This window comes from Lagenorhynchus albirostris, chromosome 14 (genome assembly GCF_949774975.1).
Source record: "Lagenorhynchus albirostris chromosome 14, mLagAlb1.1, whole genome shotgun sequence".
Classification (NCBI taxonomy): Eukaryota; Metazoa; Chordata; class Mammalia; order Artiodactyla; family Delphinidae; genus Lagenorhynchus; species Lagenorhynchus albirostris.
In genome coordinates this window covers 81,829,278-81,853,077 of record NC_083108.1, presented here as the reverse complement: position 1 = coordinate 81,853,077, position 23,800 = coordinate 81,829,278, and the positions used below count along the sequence as shown (strand labels likewise).

At 39.8% G+C, this 23,800-nt stretch overlaps 1 protein-coding gene across 9 annotated transcripts in view; it reads left to right on the top strand.

Annotated features, from left to right (window-relative positions):
• MPHOSPH9 (M-phase phosphoprotein 9) overlaps positions 1-21,004 on the top strand; it is a 51,281-nt gene extending 30,277 nt beyond the window's left edge. For 5 of the 9 annotated variants that reach the window (XM_060120993.1, XM_060120997.1, XM_060120994.1 and 2 more), the window contains 11 exons: positions 4,585-4,632; positions 5,538-5,602; positions 7,005-7,106; positions 12,546-12,680; positions 13,543-13,718; positions 14,862-15,008; positions 15,824-15,944; positions 16,744-16,847; positions 17,492-17,739; positions 18,044-18,112; positions 20,770-21,004. In XM_060120993.1, coding sequence (XP_059976976.1) covers positions 4,585-4,632; positions 5,538-5,602; positions 7,005-7,106; positions 12,546-12,680; positions 13,543-13,718; positions 14,862-15,008; positions 15,824-15,944; positions 16,744-16,847; positions 17,492-17,739; positions 18,044-18,112; positions 20,770-20,871 — 1,317 coding nt within the window. In that variant the 3' untranslated portion in view covers positions 20,872-21,004. Of the gene's footprint in view, positions 1-4,584; positions 4,633-5,537; positions 5,603-7,004; positions 7,107-12,545; positions 12,681-13,542; positions 13,719-14,861; positions 15,009-15,734; positions 15,945-16,743; positions 16,848-17,491; positions 17,740-18,043; positions 18,113-20,769 lie in introns of those variants that run through there. The other 4 variants (XR_009534702.1, XR_009534704.1, XM_060120996.1 and 1 more) reach the window with 4 other exon arrangements.
• Positions 21,005-23,800: the final 2,796 nt, after the last annotated feature.

Below are 23,800 nucleotides of genomic sequence, written 5' to 3'. Positions count from 1 at the left end.
CAGTTTTTCTGTCTTTTATAACCTTAAAACTCTTTGAAGATCATAGACTATTTTATAGAACTACTCCTTCTAACATGGTAGCCTCTAGCCACATGTGACTATTTAACTTTACACTGATTACAATTAAGTAAAATAAACAGTTCAGTTCCCCAGTTGCACTGGCCACATTTCAAGTGCTCAGCGGTCACACATAGGTAGTGGCTGTGGTGTTGGGCAGCACGGGGGGGACTGCATCCGTCATCGCAGAGAGTCCGCTGGCCAGCACATTGTGGAATGGCCCTTAGTTTGGGTGTGTGTTTCTTCACAGTTAGATTGGGTTGTCGTGATGCACAGGAGCCCCTCTTAGCACTTCCTGTTAGGAGGCACGTGTGAACTATGTGGGTGTCAACTCCAGCCACTTGGTGAAGGTGGGGTTTGCCAGGGGTCTCCACTGTAAAGTTATATCCTGCCCCTCCCCCACTGCAGTTAACATGTAACTTATGAGAGGGTAATTTAAGGCTCTGCAAATCACCTTTTTCTCATCAAACTTGTTACCCACTAGCTGTAGCATGTCCTGATGTGTCTTGCCTGAAACCACTAATTACTGTGGCGGCTGCCAAATGGTGTTTTTTCTATTTCTATGATTCCCTCTCCATTTTACTGCAGGGAGTAGTCCTCCTTTCTTCTTTATTTCTGCTTGTCAGCGTGGACTCATGGATTCTGATTTTATTCATGAGGTAGTCTTTTTTACTCTGTTTATTATTTTGATGCTTTGTCTTAGCTTTGGCCTGAGGGGTACGTGTGAAGCTGGCTTGTGACCTTTTGACAGTTTCCTGTCATTCTAGACTTCCTGCCACAGCCAGATGTTCCAGGCCCATCTTGTACTTTTCTAGCCCCGGCCCTAAGTCAGTCATTTTTCCCCGGAGCCCTGGTTCCTTTAAGTGGAAGATGGTATTTAGAAACTTAAGATCTAGGTATGTTCATTGCTTCTGGGATGTCATTGTTTTTAATTTAAAACCCATCATTGTTTGAGTAGCAGTGAAGCACAAAGGGTAGGTAGAATGTTGTTTTCAGCTGAAATTGCACGAATATTTCCAGGGATAACACTGACTTTTTCCACGTTTATCATGTCACATATTTTAAGCACACAGAAAGGTATAGAGTAATGCATTAAATCCCCATATACTGGCCATCCGTAGATACTGTTGAAAGACACTCTTCTATTCCTCTCTCTCCCACCCTAGAGGTGCCTGCTATGCTAAATGTGCTCTTGGTTATCCCCACTCTGTTCTTTTTACTTCTACTATAAATGCACGTTGTTTTAAACAATATATAGTAATGTTTCGTATGTTCGTAAACCATATATGAATTGTATTGCACTGTATCCTTCTACCACCTGTTTCAACATTGTTTCTAAGATTTGCCGTGTTGATACATGTAGTTTTTATTCTTTTTTATTTAAACATTTGTATGTGAAATATTTCTGGTATATACAAAGGTATAAAGAATAATATAACAAATACATGTAGACCGACCCACCACCCACCTTAAGAATCAAAATACTGTAGATGCCGTGGAGGCCCTCCACGTACCTTTTCTGATCACCTCTGCCTTCTTAGAAGTAATTGGACTGAATGGTGTGAATGTCATTCCCATGTCTGTCTTTGTATCATCATGTTTGTATGTTTGCTTAGTCAGTGTTGTTTGTTTGCCATATCTTAAAACTATAAATGCTATCATACTGTATTTACTGTTCTGAAACTTTCTTTCCTTTGTAAGACTTATCCAAGCTGATACATACAGCACTAATTCACTTGTTTTCATCCCTGTGTCATATTCCATTGTGTGAATATTCCACAATTTATTTATCCATTTTCCTGCTTCCAGTTTCTTTTTGTTGCTGTTATGAGCGCACTGCCATGACCATTCCTATAGACACATCCTGTGCCAACGTGTGCAATTACCTCTAGGGTATTGTTGCAGTTACCAGAGCTGCAAAACAAATGACCCCCAAACTGGACATACTCTGCTCATGGGCTCGGTGGTCTAGGAACTTGGACTGGGCTTAACAGGGACAGCTTATCTCGGCCCAGCATTATCGGGGCCTTAGCTGGCAACTCAGAAGCTGGGGCCTTTGATGATGGCTGTCAACTAAGCCTGCAGTTCTTTCCATGTTTCCTTCCATGTGGCCTCATTTGGGCTTCTTTGCAGCATAATGGCTGAGTACTAAGGACAGGCGTCCTGAAAGAGCTTCCTGACAGCCACAGTGCCTTTCATGACTAGCCTTCTGCAAGCTTTCTAGCATCTTCTTTTTATCCCTGGTATTCTGATAGTCCATAACAGTGTTTGGGGCATAGGTTCTTCCAATCTGGAAATTAATGTCTTTTAGTTCTACAAATGCTGATGTTATTTCTCTATTAATTTCCTGCCTCTCTCTCTTCTCTTTCTCTGGAACTTTTATGAGTAGATGTTGTATTGCATGGGTTGATTCTCTAAGACTTATTTATGTTTTGGTGTTCATCATGGCCTCTTTGTCCTTTATCTTCCAGTCTTAGTATTAATTATGTCTTTTCTCATTGTTACTTTCTAAGAGCTCTTTATTCTCTGATTGCTAGTTTTTCAAAGCTTTCTGTTCTTGTTTTGTGACTATAACATTGTTATTTCTCTGAGGATATTAATAATAGCTTTCTTTTTTTTTTAAAGATTTATTTATTATTTATTTTTGGCTGCGTTGGGTCTTAGTTGCGGCACACAGGATCTCCGTTGAAGCACGTGGGATCATTTGTTGTGGTGCGTGGCTTCTCTCTAGTTGTGGCGTGCGGGTTTTCTCTTCTCTAGTTGTGGCGCGTTGGGTTCCTGGGCACGTGGGCTCTGTAGTTTGAGGCATGTGGGCTCTAGTTGAGGCACGTGAGCTCAGTAGTTGTGGCACGTGGGCTTAGTTGCCCCGTGGCATGTGGGACCTTAGTTCCCTGACCAGGGATCGAACCCACATCCCCTGCATTGTAAGGCGGATTCTTTACCACTGGACCACCAAGGAGGTTCCAATAATAGCTTTCTTTTGATACTTTCCTTTAGTTTTGGTTCATTATTTCTTCTAAGTTAACCTTTCATTTTGATTTGAAGTCTGTTTCATATAGAATTTTTTTGTTCAAATGTTGGTTCTTTGGTAGGTTCACATTTAAGAGGGAGGCAGTAAAAAGCTATTTGGAGACTCTGTGTGCACAGATGGGACTTACTTCCTGGTACCTTCACTTACAAGCAGTTGTAAGTGATGCACCAGGCATTTGGTTAGGGAACCTCCAGGTGTAAATGTGTCTTTTTTTCTGGGGTTGTTCAGTTTTCCCAAAGAAAAGTCTTCCGGTTTCTTGTCTGGAACCTATCAGCCAGGCTCTGGTGGCAGTGAGGGAGGGGAGAGTCAAGTGGGTTTTTTTTCTTTTGAAGACTTTTCCTTAGTCATTCTCTCTTTATCTCTTTGCCTCCCCCTCACACCCTGCTATCACACTTGTGTTTCCAAAGTTGCATTTTTCTCTCACAGTCATGTCTTCTATGCCCTATTGCCTGGCTGAACAGTCCACTGCTGTATGGGTTGAGAAAAGGCCCTGGGCTCTAATCCAGGACTTTGAACCAGTTTCCTGTGGTCAGCCCTGTGCTTCAACCCTGCCCACCACTGAACCTGGGGTTCAAGTTGTGAGCCTCTCAGGGTTATGAAGAGATCAACCTACTTGCCATTAGCATCCTTTATTCAGACTCTGGAAGTTGTAGCCTTGTTGCATCTTCATTGAAATCTCTCGCTCGTTGCTGTTACCTCCTTTGTTTTCTCTTTAATTGCTTCATTGTTAATTTAGTGGGATCTCTGGATAAAAAGAAAATCCTGTGATGAATCTCTCTTCTTTCACCAGAAGTCTCACTTATGTATTTTTAAATAAATTACCTAATTATATTAGACTTTGGGGATTGTACCTTTACTCTGTGGAACTAACTTAACAAAAGGTAGTGTGCAACAGTTCCAAAGAGAACAATGCAAATACATTTTAATCTTTTCAAATACTGCTTACTTAAAGGGCATTGACTGAAATAAATTGGTTTACTTTCTATTTTGAAATAAATTCAAATTTACAGAGAACTTGCAAGAACTGTCATACTCCTATATCCTAGGATCACCAGTTAACATTTTGCCATATTTGCTTTATCATACCACATATATATATATTTTTTCACACACATACACATATATATATATATATATTTTTTTTTTTTTCTTGAACCATTTGAGAGTAAGTTGTAGATGTTGAGCCCCTGTACTTATATACTTTTGGTATGTGTTTCCTAAGAAATACATCCATAGTCACAGAAAAATTATCCAAATAAAGAAATCTAATACTGATGCAGTCCATATCCAGATTGTTCCTTTATGTCACCTTTTTCCCCAGTCCAGGATCTATTCACTTATCTCTTTAGTTGCCTTTAATCTGAAACAATGTGTTAACCTTTTTCTTTCATGACACTGGCAGCTTTGAAGAGTAAGGGCAGTTATTTTACAGACTGTCCCTCTGTTGATATTATAATATTTAATTTTGTGGTGCAATTCTTTGTTTTTCCTTGTAGCTTTTAGGAGAGTATGAGTCCCTTGGAAAAGAACACGAAAGAGTAAAGGTAACAGTTGATCATTCATGTTCTGAACTTCCTGTCGGGGCAAAAGCATTAGTTTGGAAGTCGAGAGATCTGACCCTTTCTCCCTTTCTCTTCCCCTCCTCTGTCCCCATCTGGCTATTTGAACTAGACCGCTCACTTATCCTCTCGTGTCAGTTTCCTTATTTTCAAATATCTGCCCATTTAACTCACAAATTTGTTAATTTAACAAATATTTATTGAATGGCTATTGCATTTGAAATGAGATGAAATTTTTAGAAGAGGATAAAATACCATGCAAATAATTATTTAATACTATTTAAATATAAGGTTTTGTTTTTCAAAACATTAGCTTTTTGTGGGGTTGAGTTAATTATGTTTAAATTCTTAATTAAAACTCTGTTTGGGATCTACGTATTTGAATTCATTGAAACCCCACAATAAGTAAGTGGGGTCCAAGTAGTTCTGTTGCATAAAATGCAGGGTTGTGATTATTCAAGGTTAGTGAAAAGGCCTGCATAGCTAGGTAGCCAAGATGTCTGGGGTTTCAGGGGCCAATTGTTATATCTGAAATCTCATCATTGCAGGTATTCGCTTTGCCATTTACTGAGGTTTTAGTCAAGTTTGTGTTTAAAATATGTCCATTTTAACACTGTTTCTAATCAAGCAAAGCATAATAGGCTTTGCTTATTAAACAGGGGGCTTACACACAGCTATTTGTATAAACCAGTATTTTGCTCTTCATTTTTTCCCTTGAATCATGTATATTGGCTCTGTGGCTGATGCCATACTTGCTGAGTATCTGCATAATTTTCTTTGTAGCTCTCTGGTGTAGTCTTAGATTAGTTTTATATTATGCATTTTAAAATAAAAGGAATACATCTGAATATCTATCTTCAGTTATCTGAATTTTTCCTTTATTTTCATAGGATACATTAAATAAAACTGAGAACAAATTGCTTGACGCACACACTCAGATTTCTGATTTGAAAAGGTAAAACATATTGTCTTACTAATAAGCAAATACCGCTAACTGTTCTTTCAGGCCTTAAATATGTGTCTATATTAAAAGTGATGAAAGAAGCTTTTCTTGGGGATTTTTAAGCACTTTGAGATTAGATTTTAATCCTCATCTTCCCTTCACCTGGAAATACATTTGATTTTAGCCAAAGAGTTTTAAATGATTAGAATATATTGGTGGCTGTGCCTGAAAGGTGTGCAGGTCCCCAAACATTATGTATTTACTTAGCATAGGTAAAACCTAAGTAATATTAAATCGTTGAAAAGAATTTTAAGAAGTAGTCTAATTCACTGAATTATCTTTGTGCTCCAAAAAGAAAATAGCATTCACACCAATTTTGTGGTTATCTGCTTTCTTAAAGACCTGGTTTGAGGACTGTATTCATGATCTGATTTGCTTACTTAGGGAAGGAACAGTCATTAAGTTGTCCCTATGGCAAATGATTAGATATTTCTAATTGGCTTTAGTGTATATTTTTGTAGTTTTATTTGGAGAAAAATGATGTCCCTGACTTAGAGATTTTATTGCACTCTTAAGGACTTCTCATAGGGAAGAACAGGAACAGTCTAGCTTTCTTGTCTGCTCAAGTCTTTTCTGTGAAGCATTCAATTCTAGGGATCGTTTGTTATCCGTTTGGTATAAGCATTAGCCCCGTTAGAGCTTTCTCCCTCAAACCTTCCTTGCAACAGAGTAGGTAAGAATTTAAGTTTAAAAGATGAGATGGAGACATATTCAAAGTTTTAAAAGACAGAAAGAATGCCAAGATATCCACAAAACAATTAACTGGCCACAGTGCTTATTTTCTCTTGGTAAGCTTGAAGATAAGCTTTTATTCTGAACACAGCACAAATCAGATGAGCTGCCTATAGGTTGAGAGTTGTTCAGAACAGGAAGTTCTTTTTAATAGCTCTGCTTCGGATGGTAAGCCTGCTTCCTCTTTTGTGAGAGCCTTACCCGTGTATATGTCATATGAATACATATGTATTAGAATTAAACGTTAGAATTGCAATTTATTGGATTGCTGAATTTATTTTATTTTTATTTAATTTATACTGTGTTTTTATCTGTAGTAAAATTTCTAAATTTTTTTTTAACTTTCTGTATTAAATGTATGTGTTGTTCCCTTTTCCTTCAGTTGTAGCGTATGAAATGCTCCTTTGTAGAGTTTCTTCTATTTGCCTTCCTATTTATTCTCCCTGATTTTTTTCAGCTTTTTAAAGTGTAATGTGGCTTTTTACTATGAAGAAGGTTTATGCATGTGCAGCTCTTTTGTCACCCCTTTCCTAGAAGTATCTGTTAAATAAGTAATTTGTAGTTGAGCTGTATTTTAAGTTTGTTGAAATGTACTTAATTTATCTTATTGCTTTTGAATTAGAACAATTTCAAAACTTGAAGCTCAGGTCAAGCAAGTAGAGCATGAAAATATGTTAAGTCTTCGTCATAATTCTAAAACTCCTATGAGACCCTCACGTGCCAAGTAAGTTACTTCGTTTAATCTCTCTGTAAAGCTAGTAATAGGCGTACCCTGTAATTGAATTGAGACACTCATCTGTCTAAATCGTGAGGAAGACACAGTCAAATGTCATCACAGAACCTGATGCGTGAAAACATCTAACTGTTAGATATTGTGAAAGCTCATATGCAGAGGCATTTGCCGAAAGGTAATGTAGAGTCAGATTGGGAGTGACGAGAACTGGGATGCTTTATTTGTTTTTGACTCTGCCCAGCCGTGTGACCTTAGGCAGATCACTTCATTTTTTGGAGCTCAGTTTTATCATCTGTAAAAACAAGGACATTGGGTTAGAACGTCTCAAAAGGTCTTTTAGCCCTAAACTTCCAGAAATTTTATTCCCATGTTAATGGAAAGAATTATGAAGATGCATCTGCATTAGGTTGTGTGGATTTTTCTTTCTAGTTTTTCCAAATTAGCTTTGTTATAATCTAAGAGCATTATCTTGATGATTCATTTACACAGTAAGTTTTTTTCATATTAGAATTGTTTTTATTGTGATTTTGATGTAAATAAAGAGTATTAAATGAGTAGGTCATAACTTCCTAATATTGATGTTTTATCAGAAAAAGATTAACTTGCAAATGTCAACCTAAGTTGTAATTGTCAAATGAGAAACTTTTTCTAGATCTTTACTAATTAATATTAGTAGGACATAATGAATTATTGAAAGGTAAAATAATGTAAATAACTGAAATTGGACATTTGAGATTGAACAAAAAGGAGGGCTAAAGTTGGAGTCAGGGAGGGGCCTTTCTGTGGAGGGACGCGTTAGTGGAGAGGGAAGACATGCAGAGTCGTTCTGGTGGGAGGTGTGGAGGGAGGGGTGTTCCAGGCAGAGACAGTGCTCTTGCTGAGTCCTGAGGTAGAAAAGTGCTTAGTCTCATGTTTGAAGAACCCAGAGGAGGCTCATGTGGCCTGACTGTTCCCAGCAAGGGACAAAGGAGCCCCAGATAAAATCACAGACCCATCATACATCGCTTTCTCAGCCAGGGTCAAGGGTTTGGATTTTACTGTAAGTCCATTGGGACACCTTTGACAGGTTTTTGTTTTGTTTTGTTTTTTTTGTGGCACGCGGGCCTCTCACTGCTGTGGCCTCTCCCGATGCGGAGCACAGGCTCCGGACGCGCAGGCTCAGCGGCCATGGCTCACGGGCCCAGCCGCTCCACGGCATGTGGGATCTTCCCAGACCGGGGCATGAACCCGTGTCCCCTGCATCGGCAGGCGGACTCTCAAACACTGCGCCACCAGGGAAGCCCGGGTTTTATATAGTAAAATTGTGTCACCTGATTTCTATTTTTTTAATGCACCTGCCACGAGGAGGGGAAAAGAGTAGAAGCAGAGAGACTAATTAGGCTATTGCAGGGCTAGGAGAGAGATGGTGCTAGCTGGGTGGTGGCCACAGAAATGGACAGACGAGAAGAATTTGAGAAGATTCTGGATGAATTAGATGGCAAGGTAAGAAAGGGAGGTGTCAGGTCAGTCCTTTGTTTCTGTCTTGAACAGCTAAAGGTGTAGCATTGAACCAGGGAGGAGATGGGAAGAGCAGACCATGGGGTAAAGATCAGAATTTACGTCTTGAAGATTTTCGTTTGAGATTCATGTAAATTCCAAGTGGAAATCAAGCAGGTGATGATAAATTTCCGTTTGGAGTGCAGAAATAAGGCTGAGTTATAAATATTGGAGTCGTCTTTCTAGATAGGGCTTAAAGCTATTGGATGGATGCGTCTGTTTAGTGAGAAGCAAGCCCAGGACAAAGCTCTGAAGAACCCCAGTGTTTTGGTGTTGGGTAGAGAAGGAGCTGGCAAAGGAACCTGAGAAAGAGCTGCTGGAAACCAGGAGAAAGACTGAAGCAGCTGTTAAGAGAGCCAGTGAGATGAGGAATGGGGGTCTGTTGGATTTGTAAGCTGGAGGTTCCTGATGACCTGGAGAGCAGTTGACACGGAGTGACCGAAGCGGAAGGCAGTGGTGAATGTATTGAAGAGTGAATGAACACAACCTAGATGTCTAACAGCCTGAATGTCAGTGTATTGTGATACATTTATGCATAATACTGCTCAACATGACAGTGCACAGCCTAGATTGGTGGTTGGCAAACTACAGCCCCCCAGCCAAATCTAGCCTACTGGGCTGCACGGCTTGCAGGATCTTAGTTCCCTGACCAGGGGTTGAACCTGGGCCCACGGCAGTGAAATCGCGGAGTCCTAACCACTGGACTGCCAGGGAATTCCCATACCACCTGTTTTTGTAAGGCCTGTGAGCAAAGAATGGTTTTTGTTTTTAAATGTTTGGGGAAAAAAATCAAAGAATAATATTTCATGACACCTGAAAACTATATGAAATTCAGCTTTCAGTGTCCAGAAATAAAGTTTTATTGGAACATACCTAAGCTTATTCATTTGTGTATTGTCTATAGGTGCTTTGTGCTGCAGTGACAAAGTTGAGTAGTTGTAACAGAGACTATCTGGCCCATAATACCTAAACTATTTATCGTCTGGCTCTTTACTCACAGTTGCCAACCCCGTAACTAGCCTGTCAACATGGTTTAATCTTAAGAACATAATATGGAACACAACAAAAAACTAGTTGCAGAAGAAATTGGGTACTAGGTATATCGACTTTAGCATGTACATCAGCTCTGCAGATCTTACGGGTCATACAGATGGAGTAAAGGTATAAAAGCACTCATGGGGATGCTGAACACAAATTAGCATGAACGGTTGCTTTTGGGAAGAATGAGGTTGGAAAGGTACACAGGGGACTTCAGTTGTATCTGTATTGTTCCGCTCCGTAGAATTCTAAAGGATATACAGCAGAGAATCAAGATTTTATAAAGCGGGTTGGTTGCTGCCTGAGTATCATCTGGATGTCTTCATGCTTGAACTATTTTACATTTAAAAAAAATTTTTATTTATTTATTTTTAGCCGCCTTGGGTCTTCGTTGCTGCACGCAGGCTTTCTCTAGTTGTGGCGAGCAGGGGCTACGCTTCGTTGTGGTGTGCGAGCTCTCATTGCGGTGGCTTCTCGTTGCGGAGCATGAGCTCTAGGCGAGAGACCTCTAGAGCGCAGGCTCAGTAGTTGTGGCGCACGGGCTTAGTTGCTCTGTGGCATGTGGGATCTTCCTGGACCAGGGCTTGAACCCGTGTTCCCTGCATTGGCAGGCGGATTCTTAACCACTGCACCACCAGGGAAGTCCTACATTTTTTAAGTGAACAGGAACCAATAAAGGGTTAGTATCCAGAATATAAAGGACTTCTACAAATCAAAAAAAAAAGAGAACCTCCTCAATAAAAAAGTGATAAAAAATATGAACAAGCTGTTCACAGAAAAAGAAACCTAAATGGCTAATGAAAATGAAAAGATGCTCATTTCACTAATAATCAGAAAGTTGCAAATGAAAACAGTAATGGGATACCACGCACACCATCAGACAGGCCAGTCATTGTAAAATTTCACAAAGATATGAAGAAACAGGAACTCTCAAACTACTGGTTTGACTGAAAATTGGTACAGCGCATCTGGAGGGTGATTTGTCAGTATCCAGTAAGACTGGAGGTGAGCACACCCCAAATTCCACAGTTCTAGTTTAAGGTGTTTACCTTGGAGAAATTCTGACACATGTTCATTAGAGCATTGTTGAAAGGTGATACATTAGAAACTAAATATCCACCAACAGGAGAAAGGATAAATGACTTGTGATGCAGTCATACTGTGGATAAACTATTAAAATGGTAGAGCTGTAGATATTAACATGGGTAAGTCTCAAACATAATGTTGAGTAGAAAAAGCAGCATTAAAAGGATGCGTACGTTATGCCCTTTATGTAATTTTAAAAATGCAAACAACCATATATATGCTATTTATGTCTTACAATTAAAAACACATATGGTAAAGATATTAGCATTTATTAAAACTAAGTATGGGCAAGTGCTTGTTATAGTACTCTTTGTAATTTTCTAAGAATGTTTGAAATGATTCTTAATTTAAAAATTGAGGGGAAAAGGAGTGACTGGGAGCTGAAATGAAAATACTGATAGATAAAAGAGGCAACTCTTAAAAAGTTTGGTTGTGAAAGGAAGCAGAGAGAGGAAGACAGGAGTTCCTGTCCCGTGGTTTCTATTTTCTCTCTGGAGTGTGATGCAAGGTTATCACCTGACAGTCAAGGCTGGGGCGAGAGGTTTGAGGAGAGTGGAGAGGGTGTCAGATAGTCATATTGGGGAATCGGAGCTCCTTAATTACGGGAAGATGTGTTGGCAGCCAGCGTTGGGTGTCCACTTGAGATAGTGATGGTGATTCTGTGGTGATACCCCAGTCTACACAGCTGGGCAGCTTTTGTCCAGCAAAGCTCAACTGTGGGAGTACAGACACAGAAGAAAAGTGAGCTCATTGTAGTCAGACAGGCTTAGGTTTGCTGCCAGTCAGATGCGATGGCAAGTGAGCAGGGAAGGGGGTCCAGGCGATGAGTACTGGTTACCAAGGAGCGTGGGCTGGGGTGGTGGTGGGAGTGGGGTGAAGAGGAGCCCGACAGCTAGGAGGGGCTGGTGCCCAGGGAAGGGGAGGCCCAGGGTCGTGGGCCTCGCGGTGAGAGCGCCATGGGGATGCTCGAGCACGGGAGCCAGAGCATCTTTGGAGCTGTGATTTCTGAAGGGAGCTGCCTTCTCTGGGATGATGCGTGCGGTGAGCGTCCTCTGAAGGGGCGACTGAACAAGGGAGTCGGGTCGTCGGCAGGAGTTGGGAGCAGCTCCCGTGTGCGCATGGAGCTCGCGCCGGATGAGGGCAGGAGGCGGTGTGGAGAGGATGAGGCCTCGAGTGACCGGAGTGTATGGTGGGGTGAGCCTCAGTCGGGCCGGGCTTCACAGTCACAGGGAGGAATGTCATAATGTCATGGTCTAGAACTACACTGTTCAGTACAGCAGTGCTGGCCACCACAGCTGTTTAAATCTAGCTGCGTTGCAAGCATTTACGAGCTCGTGTGTATGTGGCCGGTGGCCACGGTATTGTACTGTGCACATGGAGGGCGTTTTCTGTCTTCACAGAAAATTCTGTCGGCAATGCTGGTCTGGGAGGAACAGGCAAGGTGCTCTTGCTTCACCTCAGGGCCCTGAGCTCGACGGGGCATAAAGGGTGTGAAGTGCGGTGAGGGGCTGGGCCGGGGTGTTCGGAGCCGGGTACACGTGCCGGTACCTAAATCTTGACTGTTCTTCTGAAACCAAGAATAACAATTCAGTTGGAGCTGAAAACTGTAAAATAGAGTTCATCTAGCTAAAATAAGATTGTTTTATGCTGTTTTTAAATTCCTATGTAAATGTGGAGATAGTATCTCAGAGCAGGTTGTTTTCTGTATGTGCTCAGTCTAAACTGGAGCGCAGACTGTGCAATGCCTGAGAACACTTCTCGTCCTCACAGCACGCTGGCGAGCTCCGACGTCAGCCGGCGGAAGTGGCTGATCCCGGGAGCAGAGCATTCCATCTTCACTGGGCAGCCTCTGGACACGCGGGACAGCAAGGCAGACAGCCAGCCGGAGGACACCTGCCTTGCTGGGTGAGACAGCTCCGTCGAAGATCATATTTAGAGACTGTTAGGTTTTCTTAGAGATTTCAGTTGCCTTTCAAAGTTCAGGAAGTTGTAAAGAACCATCTCCTTGTTCCTTTTATGTCTTAATTTTGAGGATCTGATTTTTACTTTTTTTGAAAGGCTAGTGCTTTTCGGAAATTTTCCTTCTGTAGGCCTTGAGGAGCTATCTCCACCTGTGCCGCTGGCAGAGTGCTGTGCCCTGTGCACGGGCTTACAGTTCGGACAAGAGGTTGGTCCTCACCCTCCAGATAGCTGAGCCCCCCATGAGCAACCTCGTTCATCTACTCCAGAGTGCCATATAAATATTATATTTCTGTATGCTCTAGGCTGTGAAAAGGATTGGGAAGCACTGTTCTATTATATACAGGCTCAATTTTATTGATTTGCCTTGTGAAGCATACGTATTCATTGTGGAGTAACTGGCAACCCTCATGGTATTCCCCTAGCAATCCCGGTAAACCATCTTAGTTCAGGCTGCTACAACAAATTACCCTTGACTGGGTGGCTTAAGCAACAAGCGGTTATGTCCTACAGTTCTGGAGGTGGGCAGTCTGAGATCAGGGTGCCAGCGTGGTTGGGTCCTGGTTCTGCCCTCACATGGCCTTTCTTTGGTGCATGTGTGTAGGGAGAGATCAAGATGTCTCTTCCTTATTTTATAAGGGCACTAATCCCAGCTTGGGGGCTTCACCCTCATGATCTCATCAAAACCTAATCACCTCCAAAAGGTGAGGACAAGAATTCGTCATAAGAATTGCGTTCAACATAAGAATTCTGGGGAGACACAAATATTCTGTTCATAGCACCGTGTGTCTTACAATTATTATTTAAGGTACCATTCTCCTCTGGAAAAGGATCCTTCACCTGGAAGTTCACCAACAAGTTTATTGATAAAAAAACAAAGAGACACTTCAGACACACCAATCATGAAAGCTTTGAAAGAACTTGATGAAGAAAAAGTATTTAAAAATTGGGGCACACAGACGGAGAAAGAGGATACCTCAAATAGTAAGTATTTTATTCCTTGTTTGATAGAAATATAGATATATAGATCTCTTTCTCCCCCAATTATATTGCCTTCTTAAAATGAAATGCCTCAAGTAATAAAATAAAAAGTTAAATTTATTTTTATGCTGTTTCGGCCCTATTGCAGACAGTTGAATCCCCTAGTTGTTAATTTTTTTTAAAGTAATTAATTAATTAATTTGGCTATGACGGGTCTTAGTTGCAACACGTGGGATCTTCATTGAGGCATGTGGGATCTTTTGTTGCGACGTGCTGACTCTTCATTGTGGCGCGCGGGCTTCTCTCTGGTTGTGACGTGCGGGTTTTCTCTCTCTAGTTGTGGCGCTCAGGCTCCAGGCCGTGTGAGCCCAGTAGTTGTGGCACTCTGGCTTAGTTGCCCCGCGGCATGTGGGATCTTAGTTCCCCGACCAGGGATCGAACCCCCATCCCCTGCATTGTAAGGTGGATTCTTTACCACTGGACCACCAGGGAAGTCCCCCCCAGTTGTTACTTTATCATTGTCATCACATAGGTACCTTTTCAAATGACATATTATGTTCTGATTATTAAAGATTTACGTGGCATTCTTAAGGATATTTGAAAACTTTTCATATCAATTTGTCTTACTTGCACACATCAAAAAGTTACGACAGGCATTTGGTGTTCATAAAGTGAGATGTAACGTTTCCTACTCTCCCTTTCTTGGTTACTGAGCATCTATCAGTAGGACAAGAAGTATGTTTAATACTGTTTATTTCACAGGTCCAGGCGCTTGTACTTGCTCTGGTGCTTATTTGGTTGGGCCTGCTAATTACATCATTAACGTCTTTGGCATTGCCTTTCCAAAGCAGTATCCGCTAGTAAATAAATTAGTGACCTGCTTTCTAAAAATAAACTCTTGAAAAATCACCTTGAATGCCAGTTGTAAACAGAGAACCAGAATGAATTCATTAAAAACTCACACGTTTTTCTTCATCAAGCATTTTTTAGCATTGTAATGTGGTGCATTTTGCAAGTAATCATTATAATCTAGATGGTGAGAAGAATTGCTTGCTTGGTGTAACCATCTGTTAATAAAAAGCAGATAACTGAAGCTAGGTTTGTTTTGTATTTTTGTTTTTCTTTTTTTACATTTTTCTGTTACAGAATTAGTGACTCCTCGGCTAACTGACACTTCAGTCAATGCAAGCCGGTCCCCAGAGAAAGGTGCCCAGCAAAGACAAAAGAGATTTAATTCTGCTTCACAGAGATCGTCATCTTTACCACCTTCAAATCGTAAATCAAGTACTCCAAGTAAGAGTTAGAGGTTTATGTCTCTTGGGCTTGGAAGAGTGGCATCTGAGCCATACACACTGTTTGATGCTTTCTGTGTCCCTTACACTCTTCCTAGCACCTAGTACAGTGCTCTGAACACAGAATCCCTAAATACAATCTTGTTCAATAACACCATCTGATTGCACAGTTACTATGACTATAACTGAAGAAATTCTCACCGTTTATCAAAGTGAGATTTTTGAGTGTGTCCCGCAAATGTTTTGCAACTAATACCACTTCACAGTTTTTGAGACAAACTCAACTAGATATTTTGACAACTATCTAATTAAACAGTAGTTCAAACAAATTAAGCTAGCCTGAAAAATGATGTTTTTTTCCATATATTTACCTAAGGTTACTCAGCATTAGTCACCTTTTTCTTTAGCCAATTATAAGTATGGTCTTAAAGTTAAGCATTGGGCCTCTGTGTATCCTTAATTTCCATCTCCATAACTGCTGAGGAGATTCGTGTATGACTGTGTTATTAGGAATGTTCACTAGTGCACTGGTGTTTCCATCTTATTTCCAGTCGACTTCTAAAATCCTGAAAAACCAGTTTTGAGTCAGAGCGCTGCAACTACAGTCTGATACACTAAAATCTTGCCAGTGGTTTCCTCTAGATGTTAGGATTATGAACTATTTTTACTTTGTATACTCTTACTTATCTTCGAAACAGTTTTACAGTGAAAATGTATTCTTAGTTAGAAATAAGGTACTGGAAAAGAAGCTATGCTCTGCCAACCTAGCACATACATAGAAGGAACAGACTGTCTCCTCTTTGTTTTCCCCTGTAGCAAAAAGAGAGATTATGTTAACACCAGTGACTGTGGCTTATAGTCCAAAGCGATCCCCTAAAGAAAATTTGTCCCCAGGATTTAGTCATCTACTTAGCAAAAATGAAAGCAGCCCGATTCGGTAAGTTCTCTAAAATTGTTGAATAAAATATATATAGTATTGATTTTTTAAAAATGTCAACTTATGCCTCTAGCTGTCACTAATTTTTCAGTTGTTAATGGGGATTCTGTGGATTTAAATCATTTAAATAAATGTCATACTAAAAATAAAAAAGTACTATAATACGTGAAAACAGTTTTTAAGTGTGTAAACTGGCTACTATAAAATTTAAATACTGCCTCAGAACCTCTTCCAGCTTTTGGATGTAGAATGATAATTCTTTGTTTTCCTGAAAAGGTATAAGATACAGGGAGAATTGGGGGCCATTTGTACAAGAAAGTGGGCTGTCCTGGTATGGCCCTGGCACTAAACACAAGTTTACCTGTGCTCCTGAGAAAGTTCTCTCTGAAGTGTGGTTGGGAGTGTGTGCTGTGGTGGGAGGGCCACTGACTCCTAAGACATGAGAGCTGGTGGCCCAGCTCCGTCAGGCTCTTGGGGAAAATTACTGAAGCACATTGAACCTCAGTTTCCTCTTCTATAAAACGGGGGTAATAATGCCTACCTGCTTATTTCATATGGTTGTTACAAAGATTGGATGAGATAATGTATTGGTAAATGCTTCAAGTCGCCAGTATGTAAATATAATTTTGTGTTAGAAAATACAAATTAAATTTCAGTTTTAAAAAATTATATGACCACCTTTCTCTTTTAAAGATATGTGAATATGTAAGTTAACTGGATGCCAGCTCATCTTTCTAGTGGAGATAGGGAACATCAGTTAACACTTTTTTTCTCACAAGTAACTTGCTTCATTCAATAGATTTGATATACTTTTGGATGATTTAGATACTGTTCCTGTGTCTACAGTACAACGTCCCAATCCAAGGAAACAACTCCAGTTTCTTCCTCTAGATGACTCAGAAGGTACCTTTTCCTAAAAAAAATTATCAGTTATGGTTTTAGCCTTTCATTTTGTGAGTTTCTGGTATCTTTTCAAGGTTCTAAATGTCATTATATCCTGCACTTAAATCTTTTTTTACCCAAGGGCCTCTAAAAATAAGCATTTGTGACACTCATATTGTGTCAGTGTTGTTATCCTCATTGGAAAGTTGGGAAACCGAGGTACAGGGGATGTTAATCTTTAATTACCAGGGCCATACTGTTCAGTTTTTTATATTCTGTAACTTATATGCACCTTCTTTTTCTCATTTATCTTATAAAGTTATAAGATAATGTATGTGAAATCACTTGGGTAGGCCCTTAAAATACTAACTCTGTAATGTTGGTATATGTCCGCTAAATGTGTTGTTTAGTTTTTAAACTTTTTTTTTGCTTTAAGTTTATTTAGGGAAGTTGTGAAGATTGTCAAACTGAGGGCAGGGCTTTTAGAATTCTGTGGAGAAAAAAACTGAGTATATATGATTCATTATGTATCTCTTTTCATTACATTTTTTTTGGCCGTGTAGCAGCCATTTCCAGAAAGTGAAGTTGGGTAACATATTTAGTATGTACATGCTCTGTTAGAAGAGCTGATAAGAAATAAAAGAAACTTCTTTTCTCTCTGACAGAAAAAAAATACTCAGAAAAAACCACTGACATCCATGTTAATCATAGCTCTTCCCCCGAACCGTTGCCAAGTGGAGTGAAGAAAGTCTCTGTGAGATCAGCCTGGGAGAAGAATAAATCAGTTAGCTATGAACAGTGTAAGCCTGCCTACGTACCACCACAGGGTAATGATTTTGAGTATACAGCAAAAATTAGGACCCTAGCTGAAACGGAACGGTTTTTTGATGAACTTACAAAAGAAAAAGACCAGGTAAAAACAAACATAAAAAAGTGTCTTAAATCTTTGTCTGCACTTAATGCTTACGTCTGAGGAAGAGTCAGGAGGGAATTACTGAGTCAAACCCAGGAAGTTACTGTGGATGCCACACAGAGCTGCACTAGAAACGTGTGTGAGCCAAGCTGTTGTTACTAATTGTGACAGAGGGGACTTATGCGAAGTCGAGATGGACGAGACAGTACTAGGCTGAAGTCTTTTCTTTCCATTCTGTTATAAACCTCCCTGCCACTAATTAGAATTCTCCTATTTTTATTTAAACATTTTTTTGTGTTAACAGATTGAGGCAGCACTAAGCCGAATGCCTTCTACTGGAGGACGAATCACTCTGCAGACAAGATTGAATCAGGTGAAGTGTCTTACCCGGGGTCTGCTTTGGAGGCTTGGTGCGAGTCAGTGCTCCATTTAACCACGAGGATTTTTTTTTTTTTTTTTTTTTTTTTTTTTTTGCGGTACGCGGGCCTCTCACTGTCGTGGCTTCTCCCGTGCGCAGGCTCAGCGGCCATGGCTCACGGGCCCAGCCGCTCCGAGGCATGTGGGATCTTCCCGGACTGGGGCACGAACCCGTGTCCCCTGCATCGGCAGGCGGACTCTCAACCACTGTGCCACCAGGGAAGCCCTCGATGATTTTTTAATATCACAGTTTTTAGGCACACTGAAACAGTCGATCAAAACTTTTAGCCTTTACAGGAAGTGTTTGGATGATAGCGTATTTTATAACTGCATGCTAGCTTTCAGGAACAAAAAGTGATTTTACCTTTATACTGCTAAGAAAAAGGTGTTCATGCCATCGTGTTTTCAAGAAACTAACTTGGGAGCAAATGGCAGTATGTCTGTTAACAGATTTTACATTTTTAAGGCTCTCACATTAAATCTCCCTTTTTTGTGTTTGTTTTTTCCTCCCCAATCTGCAGTTTATTTCTGAACCCCTTTCCATTTAGTAGACATATAAAACAGTGGCACTTTGCAACTGGAATAGATGTGAGGTTAAAAAGAGAGGTGTGATTCCATTATTGAGCAGGAGATGGTGCAGGCAAAGTGGGCCGTGTACATTTTTTTTAGTTGCTTTTCAAAGAGAATTAAAATGCATGAAACCATGGAACATTTTAAATCTCTTTTTGTAACATTTTAAACATAACAGCAATGATATGTCTCTTATATAACTGCAAGCTTTGGCTTTTCAGTGCCTTAATGTCAGGAAAAGTTCAGTTTCAGATTGATCTGTGAGAAAGACACACAGAAAATAGCAGAGGTCTTTTTCTAGGGCCTGTATCCTTAACTTCTCTTTTTTTCTGACTTTCTTTCATTTTTTCTGTTGTTCTGCACGTTTTTATTCAATAATTTGTAAAAGTCAACACATGAAATTCATTTTAAAATAGTTTACTGGGGGGACTTCCCTGGCAGTCCAGTGGTTAAGACTCCGTGCTTCCAATGCAGGGGGTGCAGGTTCGATCACTGGTCGGGGTACTAAGATATCCCGCATGCCGCGAGGTGCAGCCAAAATAAATAAATAAATAAACAAACAAATAAATAAAATAAAACAGTTTACTGGGAAAGTAGAAAGAAAACTTGTTCATACTCTAATTCTAAATATCTGAAACTTTTGTTTAATATATTTTTTTACATAATGATGATAAGCTCTTAAAATAAGACTTAGAGGGCCCTAGGTTCTGTTCATATATGTCAAAGCTATTTCAATCCAGTAAGAAGACAAATGGCAGCAAAAAAGGGCTGAGGATGCTTGTGTATGATTCATACGTAAAAAAGGTAAAATTGGGCAAAAAATATTGAAAAATGCTTGGCCTCACCAATGAGTAAAAAAATCCCACACATTTAAACAAAAGCATGGTTTTTAAACTATCACATTGGCAGGTATTTAAAAAAAAAAACAAAACAAAAAACCACCAGAACCTGGGCTAGGGAAAAGCTTATCCTTTTACACGCAAGTGGAAGGAGAAAGCGTCACAGACTTTCTGGAGTTCAGCTTGACATGTATCCAAAGCTTTAAAATTTTACATTTCTTTGGACCTTGCATTTTTACTTTTGGGAATGATTCCTAAGGCAGTATTTATAGGTGTGTGTAGAGGTATGTTTCAGAATATATATTGCAGCATTATTTGTGATATATGAAATTAGAAGCAACCTAAATTTCAACTAAAAGATTCTTGATTAAATATGGTATATCTGATAGAATATTGCACATTAATTTACAATGATGTCATAAAGTATATTCCATAACAAGAAAAGTTAAATTGAAAAACATTCTGAAGTAGAGTTTGATTCTGATTTTATTTTTCTTAAAACTGGTGTTCCTATCTGCAGAAAAAAACCAGAAAGGGGAACAGTGGTTATTTGTTGCTTCTTGCTCGTCTGTCTTCTAAAAATTCTAAAATGAACGTGTAATTTTTTTTACAATTTAAAGTTGTTGAAGAGAAAATTTTTAAGTTTTATTTCAGGATACCATTGGAGTTAATATCTAATAAAGTATCTAAAATGATGAATATATATTCCAGGTACTATTTAACAGTAGTACTATTTATTTAAAAATAGCATTTGTTACACTGACTCATTGTGAAATATCTTGTTTCTTGGAAAAGTCTCCTCCAGCGTTTTTCCTCTTTTTTAACCTAGAAATTTTTGTCACAAGAAAGTTATTTGATATACTTGTAAGTGGGATACGGCACCAGTCAGATGTGTCCGTTTCTTCTGGCGAAATGTGTGAAGAACGTTCTAGGTTCCTCTTGTACTGTTCTCAGTTCAACGGAGTCAAATAATTCTCTCCTTCTATTTAAAGATAAGCAGTTATCTTGAATGGTTGAAAAGTTGATTTATGTTTCGTTTAAAAGAAATAATGTAAATGACGATTTGTATAAAAACCAAAATGATTGTAATTTTGATGTTTATACTTGCTCTTTTGCTGAAAGAAAAGTCATTTTGGTGGTAATTATAGAATCGGTGAACTTGATGTAGAATTCTAATTAAGTTTTTTCCATGATTTTCACCCAGGAAGCCTTGGAAGATCGCTTGGAGAAGATAAATCGAGAGCTGGGTTCAGTTCGTATGACATTAAAGAAATTTCATGTTTTGCGCACCTCTGCAAATCTTTGAGATTTGTAGCCGTTAAATGTTGAGGCAGTTTTGTTTGCACTAATGTGTAATTATGCACTCAGAAAAGGCAAACTATTTTGTACTGTTTATAAGCTTTCACTCAGTAGTTTTACAATCATGCTCTTCTTTACACTTGCTATTTTATACTTCAAATGGCCACATATTTTCAAGATATTTTTGTTATGCTCAGGAATCTCGTATATTTTACTATTTAAAAAGTATTATTTTTAAATAGTATATATATCCAATTTATAGCAAGAATAAGGAAATGTAAATAGGGGAGACAGCTTTGTTTCTAAACAAATAGTGTTATCCTTTTACCATTAACTTTGCACACCAATTTTATAAACTTGTTCTACGTTGTGAATATGATTCTTTTTTTTTAAATAAATGCTTAAGGACAGCTTCCGTAATGATAGAGTAATACATGCTGAATGCAAAAAAAAAAAAAAAAAAACCAAAAAACAGCATACCCTGGATTTAGTTGTGTTGAAGTTATTTAAAAATAGCAATGTAATTCGTGTTTGAACCGTGTCTTAGAGTGAATATTGGAATAGTTAATAATGGAAATACTGGAAATACTGGAATATTGGAAAGCTTTGAAAGTAAGAATATCTCATTTTGTTTCCCTTAAACTTCATTATTTGTAAGAAAGAAAAATGATAGAGATGTAATTCTCTAATTTTGTGATAGATGTAGTACTTTTCAGAAAAGTTTAACAACTGGGGAGTTGTAGCTTTCTGCCCATCATTCTGAATGTAATTTGTGTCCCGCCCTTGACAATGAGGTGATAAAGCTTTGATGGAAATATAGGCCACCACTCAGGTTGTAAGAGCAACCCCTGTTTCCTCAGTGTACGTGGCCTCAGCTGTCAGATCGTCGTGAAGACATTTTTAACCCCTATCCCCACCCCCACCCCCACCCCCACCCCGCCAAAAAGAAAAATAAATACTCCCATAGTAGCTGCTGTAAGAACAGTAGGCTGAGATGAGAGCAACCTTCCCTGCTTGTTACTGGACAGGGAACGTGTCTAGATAGAGCTCGGTGCCTTTCACGTGGCCTTGCTGGAGGGCTCCAGCGCACTGCCTTGGCAATGCCTCCTGGCTCTCAGAAGTAGCACGTGGGCAGGAAGCTGTGCTCTGATCGGGAGCCTAGCAGGTAGAGGTCCTGACTTCTGGTCAGGTCCAGGCTGCTTAGCTGCCCACTTTTTGGTGGCCAGTCAGAACCCAGTGCCCACATATTCAAGCTTGGTATGTGTTGACAAACAGACTCATTCCAAACTTTCACCATTGATTCCCACTGATTCCGGTTTTACAGTTTGGTTTGCTTTTGAGCTTTTTCTCCTTCTCCTGTGGCTCTTGAGAGCATGTAGTTATATTGAGCCAAGCCACCCATTATTCCATTAGGGTATATGTATGCCTTCGAGCAGGGATCTCAGATAATCTCTGAGCACCCTTCACCGAAGGAGCTTCCCCTGCCTGAGCTCGGGCCTGGTGCCTGCAGCCTCCCTGCTCAGCTCAGGGGTTCCCAGCAAGCGGGGGTCGCCTGACAGCGGCCTCTCTTGCTCCTTCCTGTCCGTGAATCAAACCTTTGCTTCCAACTCCTGCAACCTGTTGGAGACCTCCAGCTAATCAGAGTTACTCATCAGCAGAATCAAGTGCCTTATTCTTGGTGTTTTTTCCTAGTCTTTTTTTCTTTTTAATCTCCTAGTTATAGTGAAGAAAACGTTCTTTTTAATCAAGTTCCAGGAGAGCTTGTGTCAAGACTTAATAAAGGGATCGACTTTACCGATGATACTCCCTTTAATGTGTTCCTATACATGATATTAAAAACTAACTTGAAAATTATTAGGATGTTTCATTGTTCCCTACTTGTATTGTAAAGTCTATTACATTCTTAAGAATAGGAAATGGCCATTTCAGAAGAGATGAGCGTTTTCTCTTGTCAGGGAGTTATCTTCTTAGTAGTCTTATTCCAATCGAAGCCCCATTAAGATGTCTTCTGTACCTCTCAGGAAACATATGCTTTGATTTGTGACGTGTGTAATAGATTGGAAGTATCAGTCACTAATTTAAAATTAAGAAAAAAAAATTTTTTCTTCGTAGCTGTGAAGAGGGACACCAAGGAAAATCCTTTCAGCCGTCTTTCCCTTTGGTAATGCTTAACGTACAAATACTCCAGTTAAAAACAACCTGAAAGCTGGAGAGGTGGCAAGCTTAAAAAGCACCTGTTGTTGCTGTCTCTGGGGCTGAGCTGCAGTTAGTGACAAACCTAAGTGAATCTTCCACTTCTGGGAAGTGCCTTTTAAAATGCAAGTAGAGTTACTGCTCTCCTTTCCCCTGGATCTACCCCCTTCCTTTCCCTGAAAAGCCTCCTGAGGTGGGGGCAATGTCCTCTGTCCTTCGAGGGTCCCAAGTAGATGTAGCTACTAGGCAGCGCTAGGACTGTAGCAGCTGGGCAGGGGACAGGCGAGCCAGACAGACCTGGGTCACACCCTGCTCAGGGCCGCCTTCCTCCATGTAAAGATAAGAAGCTGCCTTCCATTGTGAGAGCTTATGTAAAGTGCCTGGTGTCTAGTAAGTTTTCAATAAACAGTACATTTCTGATTCATTCTGGGTTATTAAATAGGCTTTTGAAGTAGCGATTTCAGTGCTTTCTTAGAAAAGTAGACTGTGTCCCCAGCAATTGACTTAAAAACTGCCTTGGGTTGGCATTTGTTAGGTGGTCTAAGCTGTTCTCTCCATCTTTTTGCAAAAAATGAGCTTTCTTAGAGTTTAAGTGAGCTGGGCTCATTTAGAGTTTAAATGGTGTGCTTTTTTTAATGAGTAATTGATAACTTGGCTAGTGTAAGTTCAGAAGCCCTGTGATCTTAAGTAAAGTAGATGATTTGGGGGTTATCTGATATAGGCTGTTTTACCAAAAAAAAAAA